This window comes from Camelina sativa, chromosome 1 (genome assembly GCF_000633955.1).
Source record: "Camelina sativa cultivar DH55 chromosome 1, Cs, whole genome shotgun sequence".
Lineage (NCBI taxonomy): Eukaryota > Viridiplantae > Streptophyta > Magnoliopsida > Brassicales > Brassicaceae > Camelina > Camelina sativa.
Genome location: NC_025685.1, coordinates 4,869,229 through 4,882,517, shown reverse-complemented (window position 1 = coordinate 4,882,517; position 13,289 = coordinate 4,869,229). Strand labels below are relative to the sequence as shown.

The 13,289-nt window shown below is 38.8% G+C and overlaps 3 protein-coding genes across 5 annotated transcripts in view; 2 read left to right on the top strand and 1 right to left on the bottom strand.

Moving 5' to 3' along the window:
• Nucleotides 1-3,071, top strand: part of LOC104776039 (rRNA biogenesis protein RRP5) — a 20,912-nt gene extending 17,841 nt beyond the window's left edge. For both annotated transcript variants that reach the window (XM_019245731.1, XM_010500038.2), the window contains exons 31-41: nucleotides 25-85; nucleotides 165-310; nucleotides 385-568; nucleotides 700-798; nucleotides 993-1,375; nucleotides 1,487-1,663; nucleotides 1,862-1,958; nucleotides 2,051-2,206; nucleotides 2,295-2,525; nucleotides 2,616-2,699; nucleotides 2,788-3,071. In XM_019245731.1, the coding sequence (XP_019101276.1) occupies nucleotides 25-85; nucleotides 165-310; nucleotides 385-568; nucleotides 700-798; nucleotides 993-1,375; nucleotides 1,487-1,663; nucleotides 1,862-1,958; nucleotides 2,051-2,206; nucleotides 2,295-2,525; nucleotides 2,616-2,699; nucleotides 2,788-2,895 (1,726 nt within the window). In that variant the 3' untranslated portion in view covers nucleotides 2,896-3,071. The remainder of the gene's footprint in view (nucleotides 1-24; nucleotides 86-164; nucleotides 311-384; nucleotides 569-699; nucleotides 799-992; nucleotides 1,376-1,486; nucleotides 1,664-1,861; nucleotides 1,959-2,050; nucleotides 2,207-2,294; nucleotides 2,526-2,615; nucleotides 2,700-2,787) is intronic.
• On the bottom strand, nucleotides 3,133-10,400 carry LOC104776027 (pre-mRNA-splicing factor prp12-like). Of its 2 annotated transcripts, XR_766091.2 has the most exons (16): nucleotides 10,103-10,400; nucleotides 9,599-9,733; nucleotides 9,369-9,445; nucleotides 9,208-9,291; nucleotides 8,901-8,988; nucleotides 8,628-8,770; nucleotides 6,586-8,521; nucleotides 6,019-6,326; nucleotides 5,592-5,907; nucleotides 5,353-5,508; nucleotides 5,081-5,225; nucleotides 4,563-4,639; nucleotides 4,272-4,408; nucleotides 3,952-4,060; nucleotides 3,470-3,760; nucleotides 3,133-3,350 (listed from the first exon to the last, which is right to left on the bottom strand). XR_766091.2 is itself a non-coding variant. In XM_010500023.2 (15 exons), the coding sequence occupies exons 1-15, from the start codon at nucleotides 10,304-10,306 to the stop codon at nucleotides 3,560-3,562; spliced, it is 4,116 nt and encodes a 1,371-aa protein (XP_010498325.1). In that variant the 5' UTR covers nucleotides 10,307-10,400; the 3' UTR covers nucleotides 3,133-3,559. The 2 variants fall into 2 exon arrangements, 1 of the variants encoding a protein (XP_010498325.1); XM_010500023.2 differs by having other exon boundaries at nucleotides 3,133-3,760.
• LOC104776018 lies at nucleotides 10,767-13,190 on the top strand. Its single transcript, XM_010500012.2, has 3 exons — nucleotides 10,767-10,991; nucleotides 11,274-12,210; nucleotides 12,302-13,190. The coding sequence occupies exons 2-3, from the start codon at nucleotides 11,299-11,301 to the stop codon at nucleotides 13,025-13,027; spliced, it is 1,638 nt and encodes a 545-aa protein (XP_010498314.1). The 5' UTR covers nucleotides 10,767-10,991; nucleotides 11,274-11,298; the 3' UTR covers nucleotides 13,028-13,190.

The window sequence follows — 13,289 nt, the reverse complement described above, 5'->3', positions numbered from 1 at the left end:
ACGTATTAACCTTATGATTTGCAGTGACAATGTTTGCAAGCGTTTCGAGAGGATTGAAGATCTTTCTCCTGATATGGGCGTCCAGGTATTTTTGGCTTAATAACCATGACTTTGCAATCTATTACTTTCATGGTAGAACTTATGTTAACTTCGAACTTTCACAGGGTTATGTCAAAAATACAATGTCGAAAGGTTGTTTTATTATACTTTCAAGGACAGTCGAGGCAAAAGTTCTACTTTCCAATCTATGTGATACTTTTGTTAAGGATCCCGAAAAGGAATTCCCAGTAGGAAAACTTGTAACTGGCAGGTAATGCAGACTTCCTGTCAAATAGATATTTTTTAATATACTTTATGTTATGCTCTTACCAATATACATTGTAGGGTTTTAAATGTGGAGCCTTTATCTAAGCGGATAGAAGTCACTTTGAAGACAGTAAATGCTGGTGGGCAGCCAAAATCTGAGTCTTATGACTTGAAGAAACTCCATGTTGGAGATATGATTTCTGGGAGAATCAAACGTGTGGAGCCCTATGGCTTATTCATTACCATAGGTCAAACTGGCATGGTAAAGATCTAGTTTTGTGTATTCCTTAAAATCTGTTATTTCCAAACTGTATGCTGCTTCAAATCATCCTAGTAGAGTAACCAGACTTGCAATAATTTACCTCATTGCTTCTACCTTTTGTTTTGTTATAGGATGGATTATGTCACAAAACACAGCTTTCCGATGATGTTATCAAGAATATGCAAGCTAGATATAAGGCCGGAGAGAGCGTCACCGCAAAAATTTTGAAGGTAGGTGGTCTTTTGTCATAGATAGTTAGTGCTGTGTAGTATTGTTCCTGAAAACCACTGTTCCTCTTAGCCTTATGCTAGGACCCCAGTAACTATTATTTTGGAAATTAACTTGAACATAGTTTTTTTGTGATCTCTGTTACTATGGAAGTTCCATTTAGTGATGTTCCTTTTCATTTTGGCGTTTGCTCTAGCTTGACGAGGAAAAGCAACGTATATCGCTCAGCATGAAGAGTTCTTATCTTATTAGTGGTGATGATGTCGACGCACAGCCACCTTCTGAAGAGAATGCTAATAAAACAAGCATGGAATGTGATCCAATCAATGATCCGAACTCAGAAGTACTTGCAGCAGTCGGTGATTCTGGGTTCCAGGAAACAAGCGGTGGAAAACATAGTGGAACCTCTGTGGTTCTTGCTCAAGTAGAGTCAAGGGCTTCTATCCCTCCGCTTGAGGTTGACCTTGATGACATTGAGGAGACGGACATTGACAACGGTCAGAATCATGGAAAACTACAGGGAGCTGATAAAGATGAAAAGAGCAAGAGAAGGGAAAAGCAAAAAGTCAGGGAGGAAAGGTTGGCTAATTCTTTAGTTCCTCAATAAGGCTATTTCTTTAGTTCCTCACAAAAAAACCAAGATGCTTTATATTTGGTTTCAACTCACGTTGAAAAAATCTACTTGTGTAGAGAGAAAAAAATACAAGCTGCTGAAGGAAGATTGCTGGAGAATCATGCACCTGAGAGTGCTGATGAGTTTGAGAAATTGGTTAGAAGCTCTCCAAACAGCAGCTTTGTCTGGATAAAATATATGGCGTTCATGCTCAGCTTGGCTGATATTGAGAAAGCCAGGTCAATTGCTGAGAGGTACTTGTTCCTAACTACTCTGTATCATTCAAGGGGATACTTACTGATACAGGTTTAGGGCAGAAACTGTTTTTTTGGGACCTATATATATTACATAATCATATAACCGTCTGGATCTAAATCTTCTTGGTAAAGCATTTAAGTTTACGTGTGTTATTCATTTTGTTTATCTTGTCTTATACTTAATTTCTACTGAAGGGCTTTAAAGACTATAAATATCCGTGAGGAAGAAGAAAGGCTAAACATATGGGTTGCTTACTTCAATTTGGAAAATGAACATGGAAGTCCTCCAGAGGTAGATAGAAGACGACAGCAAACGCTTTTTAGATGTTACCAATAATAGGCTATATATTGCTACTTAACCCTCGTTTTTTTTCTCATCTCCAGGAAGCTGTTAAGAAAGTGTTTGAGAGGGCCCGTCAATACTGTGACCCAAAAAAAGTTTACCTTGCACTCTTGGGCGTGTATGAGAGAACAGAGCAACATAAATTGGCTGATAAGCTGCTTGATGAGATGATTAAGAAGTTCAAGCAATCTTGCAAGGTATATGCTGTTTGATCTTTATCTTCTCAAAGCAAGGCTTGGCTCGTCACTCTAACCAATTGTATTTGACGGTTTTTTTTTTTTGTAGATTTGGTCAAGGAAAATACAAAGTTCTCTAAAACAAAACGAGGAAGGCATTCAATCCGTTGTGAATCGTGCCTTGCTATGTCTTCCACGCCATAAGCACATTAAGTTCATATCACAGACTGCTATCCTTGAGTTCAAATGTGGAGTTGCGGATAGAGGGAGATCACTATTTGAAGGCGTTCTTAGGGAATACCCGAAAAGAACAGACTTGTGGAGTGTATATCTGGACCAAGTTCGTTTATATTCCGCTTCTCCAAAGTTTATGTTTCATTGCCATCTTTCTAGCATTTCTAACTTGTAATCTCATGTTTGTCTTGTACAGGAGATCCGGCTGGGAGAAGTGGATGTAATTAGATCTTTATTCGAGAGAGCCATTAGCTTGAGCTTGCCTCCTAAGAAGATGAAGGTGCGAAACAGCCTGTTCTCTAAATCTGTTTCATAAAGTGTTATTGATTACTATGGATTCTAAACTATTTTGTGCTGTGTGTTCTCAGTTCTTGTTCAAGAAGTACTTGGAATATGAGAAATCTGTTTGTGACGAGGAGAGAGTGGAATACGTGAAACAGAGGGCGATGGAGTATGCAGACAGTACCTTGGCCTGAGATTTTGTTGTAACAAACCCCCAATTTTTGTAAAATTCTAAAATTTTGAGAAGCAACCATCTGAACAAGGCTGTAAGAGTTGCAAACCAATAGCGACTGTTAAATTAGACACACGGGTGTGAAACGACAATTTTGAGTCCATGTTAAACTTGATTCTAGTGATTCTCTTAGTTCTACATCTATTGAATTCCCCATTTATCTGCAACGTCCTTGCCAGTTTCTAAATTTGTTAACTTGCACAGTAGGAATCATAGTTTTATACCGAATTACAGAGATGGAGAATTATTTGGTAATTCGTCTTTATATACACAATGATACTGAGTCCTATGCACTAGAAAACCCACTTCATTCATCAACTTCTGTACACAGGGGAAGTATCCTCCCCTACAAAATTAGCAGGGAGAGAGAGTACACAAGGCAGGTCCTGAGACTGGGTATTTCCAACTCTTTGCATCCTATAATGTCGATAAGCTTGTAAACATTCAATATTCAATATTTACTGCTTCTTTACCAGTTAATTTAAAAATTCCATATTTAGATTCCAGCTAAGAAGATTTTCGACTCATTTACGCACCAGATCAAATTAGTGAGTTTTTGTTAATCGTAGAACTGCCATGCTTTAATTGCAAGCCTCGGTAAGAAAGCAGGCTGCAAAGAGGATGACCTAGTGTAAAGCGTAATGGACACGCTCAAGCAACTGTACAACTTGGTGTAGCATGAGAGGCGGAGAAGAACGTTGTTTTGAACTTGCTTTTGATGTACTTGGTGATGGCGGAGGTGTCGATAAAACTGACTCTTGCTGTCTATTTGTAAGCTCCAAGAACTGAGCAAGCATGTCACCATCCAATATCTTTGTTGCTTGGTACTGCAACAAGTGAAAATTTATGTATCATACTAGCAATAATGGATAAGAGTTAGCTTTTTAGCACACTCTTTTCGTGCCCACAGACACACATTTAAAGTCCCACCGAATGCAAACATTGAAGTGTGAACTCGGCTATTAGACATGATATTATTCTCACATATAGAAAATTAGAACTTTTCTGGTTCACTTACCGGATTCTCTCGACCTCGGAACTCCTTATGATCATTACCAAGAACAGGAGCAGTAAGCGGGTGGATCCCGAGCTTCGCTTGGACAGCTTCTAAGAGCTCATATTCCTCACTACAGAAATTGGTGATCAGTCATTGAACTTACCCAGGAAAATAAGCACAAACAGAATTTTCTGGTGCAAGTTTAAGGGTAACTAAGTATTACACAAGACAAAAAGAGCCTCTATTTGGTGGAAAAGAAGGTCAAGGCAATATCTTTCCAAAACTACGTATTACTTATGCCATAAACTAGCAATGTCTTCAGTCAGATATTCAAATTATACCTTGTAATAGGAGCAAATACAAATATACTTCCCAATAGCGTGCCTGCTATGATAGTGTCATCAGCTGTGCCAATACTTTTACTAAGACCAAAACTCTGCAGTCCATCATCAGCTGGAAGTTTATAGATGTTGCAACCCTGTTAAGAAGGTGGGGGCAAGCAGAAATAAATTGACATACAGATATATATATCTATTGGTTAACCACTGAGTGAACAGAAAGCAATTAAGATAGCAGCATTAGCCTTTTCTATTATTATAAAGTGTAATGCTCGCTGCAAGTCTAGGAATCACCTTTTTGATAGCCATGGCAATCTCGCCCATGTAATAAGCACAGTTTAGATTCAGGTTGGACTCCGGACTTGAATATTCTGGATCATCACAAGGTATTTTCAGTTAGCAATCATAAAAATTAGCCTCTATAACAGGTTTGTTTTATAGCATCTTAAAGATTCGTAAGAACAAGGAAGATCAGCGAAGACTAGATACTAAATTTAGTCCTACTATCAAGCAATCAATTTAAATGACGTTGGTACTTCCATCTTTGACATCTAAACTAAGCTACATGTTATGCAGCATATTTAAACAATATTGCATACTCCTCCAAGTGTGATCATCACGATCGGCTGGGGGTTTGCCGACTGGCTGACACAGCAAGTACTATTTGGACATAAATCTAGTATCTATAATCTACTAGATCACACCTTTTAAACTGTAGTGAACATTGTTCGATAAAAGCTAAACTTGAGAAATGGAAGAGTGAAAAGAGAGTAATATCTGAGCTTCATGAGAAAAGGCTAAGTGCTTCTTACCAAAGTCTGCATGATCTTTGCAAGACAAGATTGCTATACTTCCCTTGCGATCAGATACAGCAACAGAATTGGCATCCATTAGAAAGCAGTCAGCAACTAACCTCTGCGCTGGATCACAATATATTTGGTGAAGTTTCTTCGAGTCCTTCAGTAACATGGAAAAAAAAAGAATCTCAAACATTTTTAGCCAAAATCAAGTAGGCAAAGAAATCAGAAGACATATAAGAAAGAAACAACAGAAGGTAATATTCATTAGTGACAACAGAACAAACCTCGTGATAAGAAAAAAATAGAACACCATCACGGCAATCACCAACGACAATTCTAGTGAAGTATGTGCGCAGAGATGTTATCATAAAACGAGTCCTTCCAACCGCAAACCTCTTCATTCTCTCAGGACTATCGTTCGGAAAACCACATACATAGAACTATTGAAGACCATAGTCTTTGTTAGCAGATTAGCATGTTAAACAATTGGCACAAAACTATAGATAATCAAAGTGAGGCTTACAGCATTGCCAGCAGATGCCAGGAAGTAATGATCAAGGTATGGACAGATTGCAAGTACCATGCCCGGCCAAGTGGTTGCAGAGGCCAATCTTAACTGCCAAGTTTCAGCTTCATCAAGTTTGATTCCATCATAGCTGTTATCATCTGGACTGCTACAAAGACTACTGTTTGATAATTGTTCTGTTGGGTATCCCACAACATCACGAAAAGGTGATGTACGTTGGGAAGACGAACCAGCCTTTGAACAAATTGTCATTGAGCCACTATCCGAGTTTTGAGTGTGTTCTAAGCAGAGAATGATTAATCGTCCTTTTGTACTGTAAAAAGGCATTCAAAGGTCACACAGTCAGTACAAATTTCGTCTTACATCAGTCACCACTTTCACTCCAAGGTCAAGTTAACAAGTGGCTAAGAACCAGATTTCCAACCTTTCGGCTTCACCACTGGGTAGTATAGCAGGACCAGAAGACAAACTCGTCCCAACCACAAGGACATGCTCATTTCCCACACGTACAAGCTCCATTGACTTTCCAGCTTCTCCAGGTTTGAGCTTGTAAGATGATAAGATTGACCCACTGAGCGGGTCCACACAGCATATATCAGACGTACACGTATCATACAGATCTGTTCTCATCACAATCAATAGTTTGCTTTCACTATGGTAGATAACCTTTCGCGGGGTGCCTCCAAGGTGAAACTTTTGCGCATTAAGCCGCTTGCTGTGCACCATCTCCACCTACAAAAGAAGCATATACATCAGGCGATCATAGCCGGACCCAAATAATAGCTCCAACATATTCCCACAACTGTCTATCCTGTATAAGACTACGAAATTATAGATGCAAGCAATTAGCAAATACAGTTGGTAACTATTTTCAGGTAAACCATATCAAAACATTGACCACTGATCAATGGAATTTGCATATATTTTTCCAAAGCATAACAAAATGGTCCGTGGAAACCTGAAGTTAAAATTTGTAAACTAGAATACTTACCAGATGTAAACAGTTCTCTGAAACAAAAAGAATTCCTTGAGGGCATTCAGACGAACATACAGGAGTTGCATGAGTAGAAGGTTGGAATGAGATGGAAGTATATGAAAGGCTTTGTCGAGCTGTTTGTAACAACCATGGCCTGTCACTAAGAGCTATTATGTCTGAATCCAGTGAATCACTGAATGGAACCAAGAAAACAGGTGTGATGCCAATGCGTCGGGTGGCAATTAACAGAAGGTTGATGGGTAAATTGTCTTTTTTCCCCACAACAATGTCCATCTCTTCTTTGGAGTAACTAAAATAATCTGGACAATTAAACCCGGATGAATGTGAAAAAGGAGGCCATTCAAAACGGAGCAGCATCCCATTTCTCAACCCAGAAAGGACATAAAGTTGATCAACTAACACGAGTCTTACATCTTGAGGAATGCATCCACTAATAACAGTTCCCATTGTATTTGTTAGCGATACCAACCCAGAAGCAAGGACTCGTACACCAACACCATCTTCTGAGAAGGAGAGGACCTCAACAGAAGGCTTATGTGTGCCAATCACAAACGTATAGCCTTGCTCCATACCAGAAGGAATCGCAGCTTTGCAACTATTATCCCAGGAAGAAGCACGGGATCTCTTCTTTCCAATATGTTTTTGAGGAACTGAGATGCAGGAAACTTCATACTGCAATGTTACTCGCTGAATTTCGTAGATTTCACAGCACTGAGATGATGGTGATTTGATCCCAAGAATAGACAAGAAACAAGGGTTAGATGTAGAGACAACTATCAAATTTTGACCAACTGCACCCAAGCTGATACTGACATTTTCGGGAAACCACGACGAGAAAAATGGTAAAGAGACAGGAATACCATCAGAATGCGCATCCGTGGTGGGCATGCACAGCCTTATTGCACCTTGGTGAATCTGAACCAACAAACCATCAGCAACAAGCCCACATGCCAAGGTACAAACATCAGACTGGAAACCAACTGCATCAGTGACATCTTTGAAACTTAATCCAACTGATAAAACCCTGGTCTCTTCAACAAATGACAAAACAAGAAATGAATGGTATACATCAGTAAGTTTCATTTTAACAGTCCAAGTACCAGTTATTCCTTGATAAACGGGCGCGGTTTTCAGAAGTTTTTCTACATTAATGCCACTACGAATAATTCTCAAAGAGCCTTCAGGGGTTACACCACAGCAAGCAAATATTTGGTCTCGTTTCTCATTCTGGTCATCCATAACCGAAAAATCCAAGATCGGAGCAATATTTTGTATGGAACTCATCCAATGTAGCTTTTCAGTTCCCAATTTGAAAACCGTTCCATCTGCCATTTCCGCAAACGTAGCCAAGAACCCACCTTCGACCCATAGAATTTCCTTGCATGGTAAACCTTTGTATAAACATTCTGACAGATTTACTTTAACTCCATCATCCTCATATATGAGTTCAAACATGAAAAATTCACCATCATCTAAGCAAATAATCATCCGAGGGTTATGATTATTTTCCGGCTCCCAAGTCCATGAAGAGACATGCTTAGAACTCAACTTCCCAATGTCACTTTCAGAATCTATGAACATGGGATCATAATCCCTGAGCTCTAACAAAGCACATGCAGCAACATTAAAAAGACCCTCATCGTCACCATCTTGTACTCGACACGACTCTTCAACAAAATGCTCTTCCACTAATGAAGCGGGAACAAGATCTAAGGATGTCCTAAACAGACAGCAAGGGTTTTGAGGATCTCTAAGATCCATTAAGAGCGCATCACCAACCCTGAAGAGAAAGGCAAATCCACAGGAGTGAGGTACTTCGACAATGCTATGTGCCAGAGCCCCAGGTTCAACATACTCTGATATTATAGACATGGATTCCTCTTTGACATTCCATTTAAACAAAACCAGCTCATTCATGAGAGACCCTTTCCTATACAATCAGAAAAATACTGTAAGTAACCCTGGGATGACAGACACTCTCATGAAGCAAGCACAATAACTGAAAACAGAGCTTTTCAAACTGAACATATTCATACCTATTTGTAACAATGGCAAGAACAGGACCATACTCCTTGGATTCATGAAAATCTTTAGAAATGAAACACATGCTCCAAATAGTACCAGATATTGCTTGTACAGAACTACCATTCCCTCCGTCTTCAGAAGGATAAGAAATCCTCTAAAATTAAAGACATTAAATATAATTTTTTAGCCACTCTTTCCATATCACTCATGACATACAACTAAAGGTAACCCTGCTGTCTACTGAAGTTACAAAAAATAGCGAAGTTGGTGGCAGAAATCAATACCTTATGAATAATATCACCCATAGACGATGTTGAGAGGGAAAACAGATCAAAACGATCATGATACGCACTGACAGCAAGAAAGAGACCACTGCAAAATGCATTACAGAAGTCAAAATTACTCGTTGCTATTCAAGATACAAAATGTTAGCTTTAGCAGTAAGGTGTGGCTAAAAAACATGAACGCTCCAATTCAACTAAAAAATCCAAGAGTGAGTACGAGGGAAATGGCCAAAATATACAGGAAAAGTAATATCTACGTCATCAATAGGATAATGAAGTAAAAAAATCATGGTTTATGAAAACGTGCCTGGAATCTATTGTGAGCATTCTTCCAAGTTGAATCCTTGAGTTACCTGGACTTGAAAGTTGAACATGTTGTATGGGCGAGAACCTATACACCAGACAGCAGTAAAATGAGCATGGTAACATTAGGTTTGCGGGATAAATAAGAGTACACGAGAAAGAAACCTGTGCATTTCATTGCTAAATGAGAGAAATGAGAGCTTTCCAGAATCAGAAAGAACAGCGAGAAGGTCTTTTCCCATCTACAAAAGATAACAGATGGTTGACATAACTAATCACAGAGATATGCATTCCTATCACTAACAAAACAAGAGCTCGGTCGTTACCCATTTGAAAAAGTAAAATACCTGATCAGTAAAATAAGATTATTTAGTGTCTAAAAGTAAAATGCTTACCTGAAAACTATTTGAATATAGTTTGTTACTCTGGGGTATGACAGCCAAATCCTTAATTGTTCCAAAGACATTCTGTTCACACACCGATTCAACAATCCCATCTTCACCAATAATCACCAATTCTATGCATGTCTCCTGGTAAGAGAAAAAAAAAAACATTCTCGTTACTGATTAAGAAACAAAATTTAACATACCATTATACCTGGCACGCACTACAGACCTTAGCTTTTCACACTGGATCTCTGCTCTACAGACTATACATCTATATAACATCCTGATGCAACTACCATACCCAGAAGAAAGTATAAAACTTTTTACTCTTTTCATAATGCCCTCAACAGACAAAACAGCTAAAAAAAAGTGAAACAAGTGCAGATACTCGAGTCGCATATCAAAATCCCAATCCCTAAAGGAGAGATGTTTAACAGATACCCACGAAACAAATCAGAATCCAAATCCATAAAAAAGGTAGAGATCAGTAGAAGAAGAAGGAAGAACTCAGACCTTGCCGAAAACTATGTCGCGGGAGGAACGGGAGCGGAAGTATCCATAAGCAACCTGGAGAACGACGCTGGGACGGAGGATACACTTAGCGAGGTAATGATCCCCGGCGGAAGAAGGGGAAGAGGAAGGAGGAGGCGTAGGAGCCGCCGTGGCAGAAGATGATTGAGACTGAGCGGAAGATTCATCCTCCGGAGCCGCCATCATAAATTCAAAGATACGGCAAGGGTCGGGTCGTGTCGTGCCTTAGTTTAATTTACTCTCCTCCGTCTTTCGGAAAAATTAAAAAGGGGGAAAAAAAAATCTTGCAGTGACACCACTGTTCCATAATATCTAGTTAATATTAATAATCTATACCATAGTATATTATATACCCTAATTTGTATGAAATAAATAAAATTTATAGTATCGTATTTACAACTAAGTTTGATAAATTAAATTCATATATATATATATATTCGATTATTATTTTATATTTTTCATCTATTCAATTTAAATATATTTTCATTGAGTTGGTAAATTAGATAAGAAAAAGAAAGGTATTTCAATTTTTCCCTAGAATTGCTTTTTTAGGTTCTTGTAAAAAATGTGATGCACTTGAGTAAAAATCATTGTACCAATTGCAAAAATAAAAATTGTAAGAGAAAAAAGTAAAAAAAAAAAAAAAGGAGAGAGTTTAATCGAAGAAGAGGCGACCAAAGTTGTGGTAAAATAAAAAGAGACTCCGTTAATTGCGCCAAAACCAGAGGAGGTTGCCTCTTCCCATCTCTCTCTTGTCTTCTTTCCTTCACCTTGATCGATCCCGCCGTCTGATCTCCTTACAGGCGTTTGTTAGTTCCCCTGCTCCGATTCATTTCTGTCTGTTTAGAACACGACACGACTTCTTTCTAAGGTAATGTTTGNTTTTTTTTTTTTTTTTTTTCTGTTATCTTCCATTCCTTTTATCAATGCAATCCAATCCAACAGTTGAATTTTTTTGCTTGTAATCTGACTCAATTTTAAAACTTTGGATCCGTGATGGTTGCCGCGAACGGAATTAAGAGTTGTTTCGTCTTAATTCCAGAAAAAGTAGAGATTTTTTTTTATTCAGGGTGTTTGTTTTTGTGTTGCATTTTTTTTTTGATCTGATCTAGCGATGTTTGGTTCTTCGTTTTGTATTTTGTTTTGTCTGCAGACATTTTCTAATAATATATACAGCAATGGATCCTCCTGTGATGGATCTTGAGAGTATCGAAGATCAGAAAGAAGGAGGACCTTCGTTTCACTGTGATCTTTACGATACAGAAGTAGTTCACAAGATTGCTCAGGTTTTTCTCCCTGGATTAGCCACTGCTTGTGTCGACAACACTACCGGTGATATCTTCAAGAGTCCAGGTTCTGTCGCTGCTGACATCCGGAAAGAGATGGTCGATTATATGACTCGTAGAAGCGAAAGCTTCGTGGCTGAACACATTGTTCTTCAAGGTGGTTCGGAGATTGAAGCTTCTCATGATCCTTTTGACATTATATCTGATTTCATCGATGATTTCGCCACTTCTAAGCGTAACCTCTTCAGCCGGGTTTCTGGTTGGATGCTTAGCGAGAGGAGAGAAGACAACATCGATGATTTAGCGCAAGAGATGGAGATAAGCGGGTTCTGGTTGACGGATCATAGAGAAGGCATTGCTCAGACTTTGCTTAGAAACGTTGATTTTAAAAACACTTCTCATTGTGAGATGAAGTTCCAAACACAAGGAGAACTCGCCAAGCACGCCTTGAGTTGTGGGTATAGAACAATGAACTGTGAGAACGAGGGTTGTACTGCGGTCTTCTGCGCGAATCAGATGGAGAATCATGATTCTGTTTGCCCGTTCAAGATCATTCCGTGTGAGCAAAACTGCTCAGATAGTATAATGAGACGTGAAATGGATAGGCATTGTATAACCGTATGCCCTATGAAGCTTGTGAACTGTCCATTTCATTCTGTTGGTTGTCTCTCTGGTGTACATCAATGTGAGCTCCAACAACATCATTTGGATAATGTAAGCTCTCATTTGATGTACATTCTCCGAAGTATTTACAAGGAAGCATCTCCCGATGATCTCAAACCCCGAGCTGAACTGATACAGCAGGTGAAATATCAGCATATACGTTTTTCCCCATTTCAATCTTTCTTGAGCTTAAAGCATGACTTTTATTTGAAACTTTTGCTGTCTATTGCAGTTGTCTACTCGGCTATCTGAAGCCCGGAATGCAAGATCACTAACAAGTCTGGTCAAGGAACTTGATGCAAAGCTGGGGCCTTTAGATATCAAACCAAAGGTTGTTACTGACTCGGAGTCTGATAAACCTGAAAGTACAGAAAATAAAGCTCTAGAAGATGCTGAGACTAAAGATAAACCGGAGATGAGTAACTTAAAAGCTGGTTCACTAGCTCCGGAAGATGTAGTAGTTTCAAAAGAAGTAGATGATGCAATGGTGGAAGTAGCTGCAAAGAAAGTTTCAGAAGCTGATATAGCAGACAATGTTAATGAAGAAGGAGAACTGAAAGCGCAGAAGCTATTAGAAATAGGCGAGTTCTTCAAAGAAGGAGACAACAACTCTGCTGATGATTTATCAGAGAGAACCGAAACCAAAGCTCCAGAAGTTGTGGTCATGGATGAAGATAGAGAGGAGGAGGAGAGTTCAGAGACAAAAGACGCGAGAACAAATGAAACAACCAGAGGTTTTGAGGTTGAAGTCAATGCCATGAGTAATGAAGATCATAGAGAGACAAAGAAATCAAGTGAAACTGATACCGAAGCTCCATCGAGAATAGTCATACAGAAAGAGGAGGATAAAGAGACAATGAAGTCAAACGCTAGTGCTTCTGATGAAGCTGAAGCACTGTCAAAGAGCTCTCAAGGTTTTTCGACAGCACAAGCTGAAACTGTACCCAATATGTCTTAACATCTTTTGTTGAGACAGACTCAACTCATAAGCTAACATTTTGTGTTTGTTTTCCTTTCTTTTAACCGAGATTGTTTGTTTTACCTGTCTGAAAAATATTAGAGTCATCAAATATTATCCAATTTTGTAAAACTTAGTCAATTGATTGTTTGTTTTTGCGGTACTTCATCAATTGATTATGATTGTGTCCTAGTCCAAATTCTGATTTAACCTTTTCAAATCGAAATCGAGATCTTTCTAACCCAAAAGGAACCAATTTATT

What these genes read in the sequence shown, in the direction of transcription:
- LOC104776027 (XM_010500023.2), bottom strand. Translation starts at nt 10,306, where the DNA reads ATGATGGCGGCTCCGGAGGATGAATCTTCCGCTCAGTCTCAATCATCT. An exon ending in TATATTCAAATAGTTTTCAG is followed by an intron (nt 9,446 to 9,598) that starts GTAAGCATTTTA and finishes TATCTTTTGTAG; the next exon opens with ATGGGAAAAGACCTTCTCGC. An exon ending in ATGCTCACAATAGATTCCAG is followed by an intron (nt 8,989 to 9,207) that starts GCACGTTTTCAT and finishes TGCATTTTGCAG; the next exon opens with TGGTCTCTTTCTTGCTGTCA.
- LOC104776018 (XM_010500012.2), top strand. Translation starts at nt 11,299, where the DNA reads ATGGATCCTCCTGTGATGGATCTTGAGAGTATCGAAGATCAGAAAGAA. An exon ending in GAGCTGAACTGATACAGCAG is followed by an intron (nt 12,211 to 12,301) that starts GTGAAATATCAG and finishes TGTCTATTGCAG; the next exon opens with TTGTCTACTCGGCTATCTGA.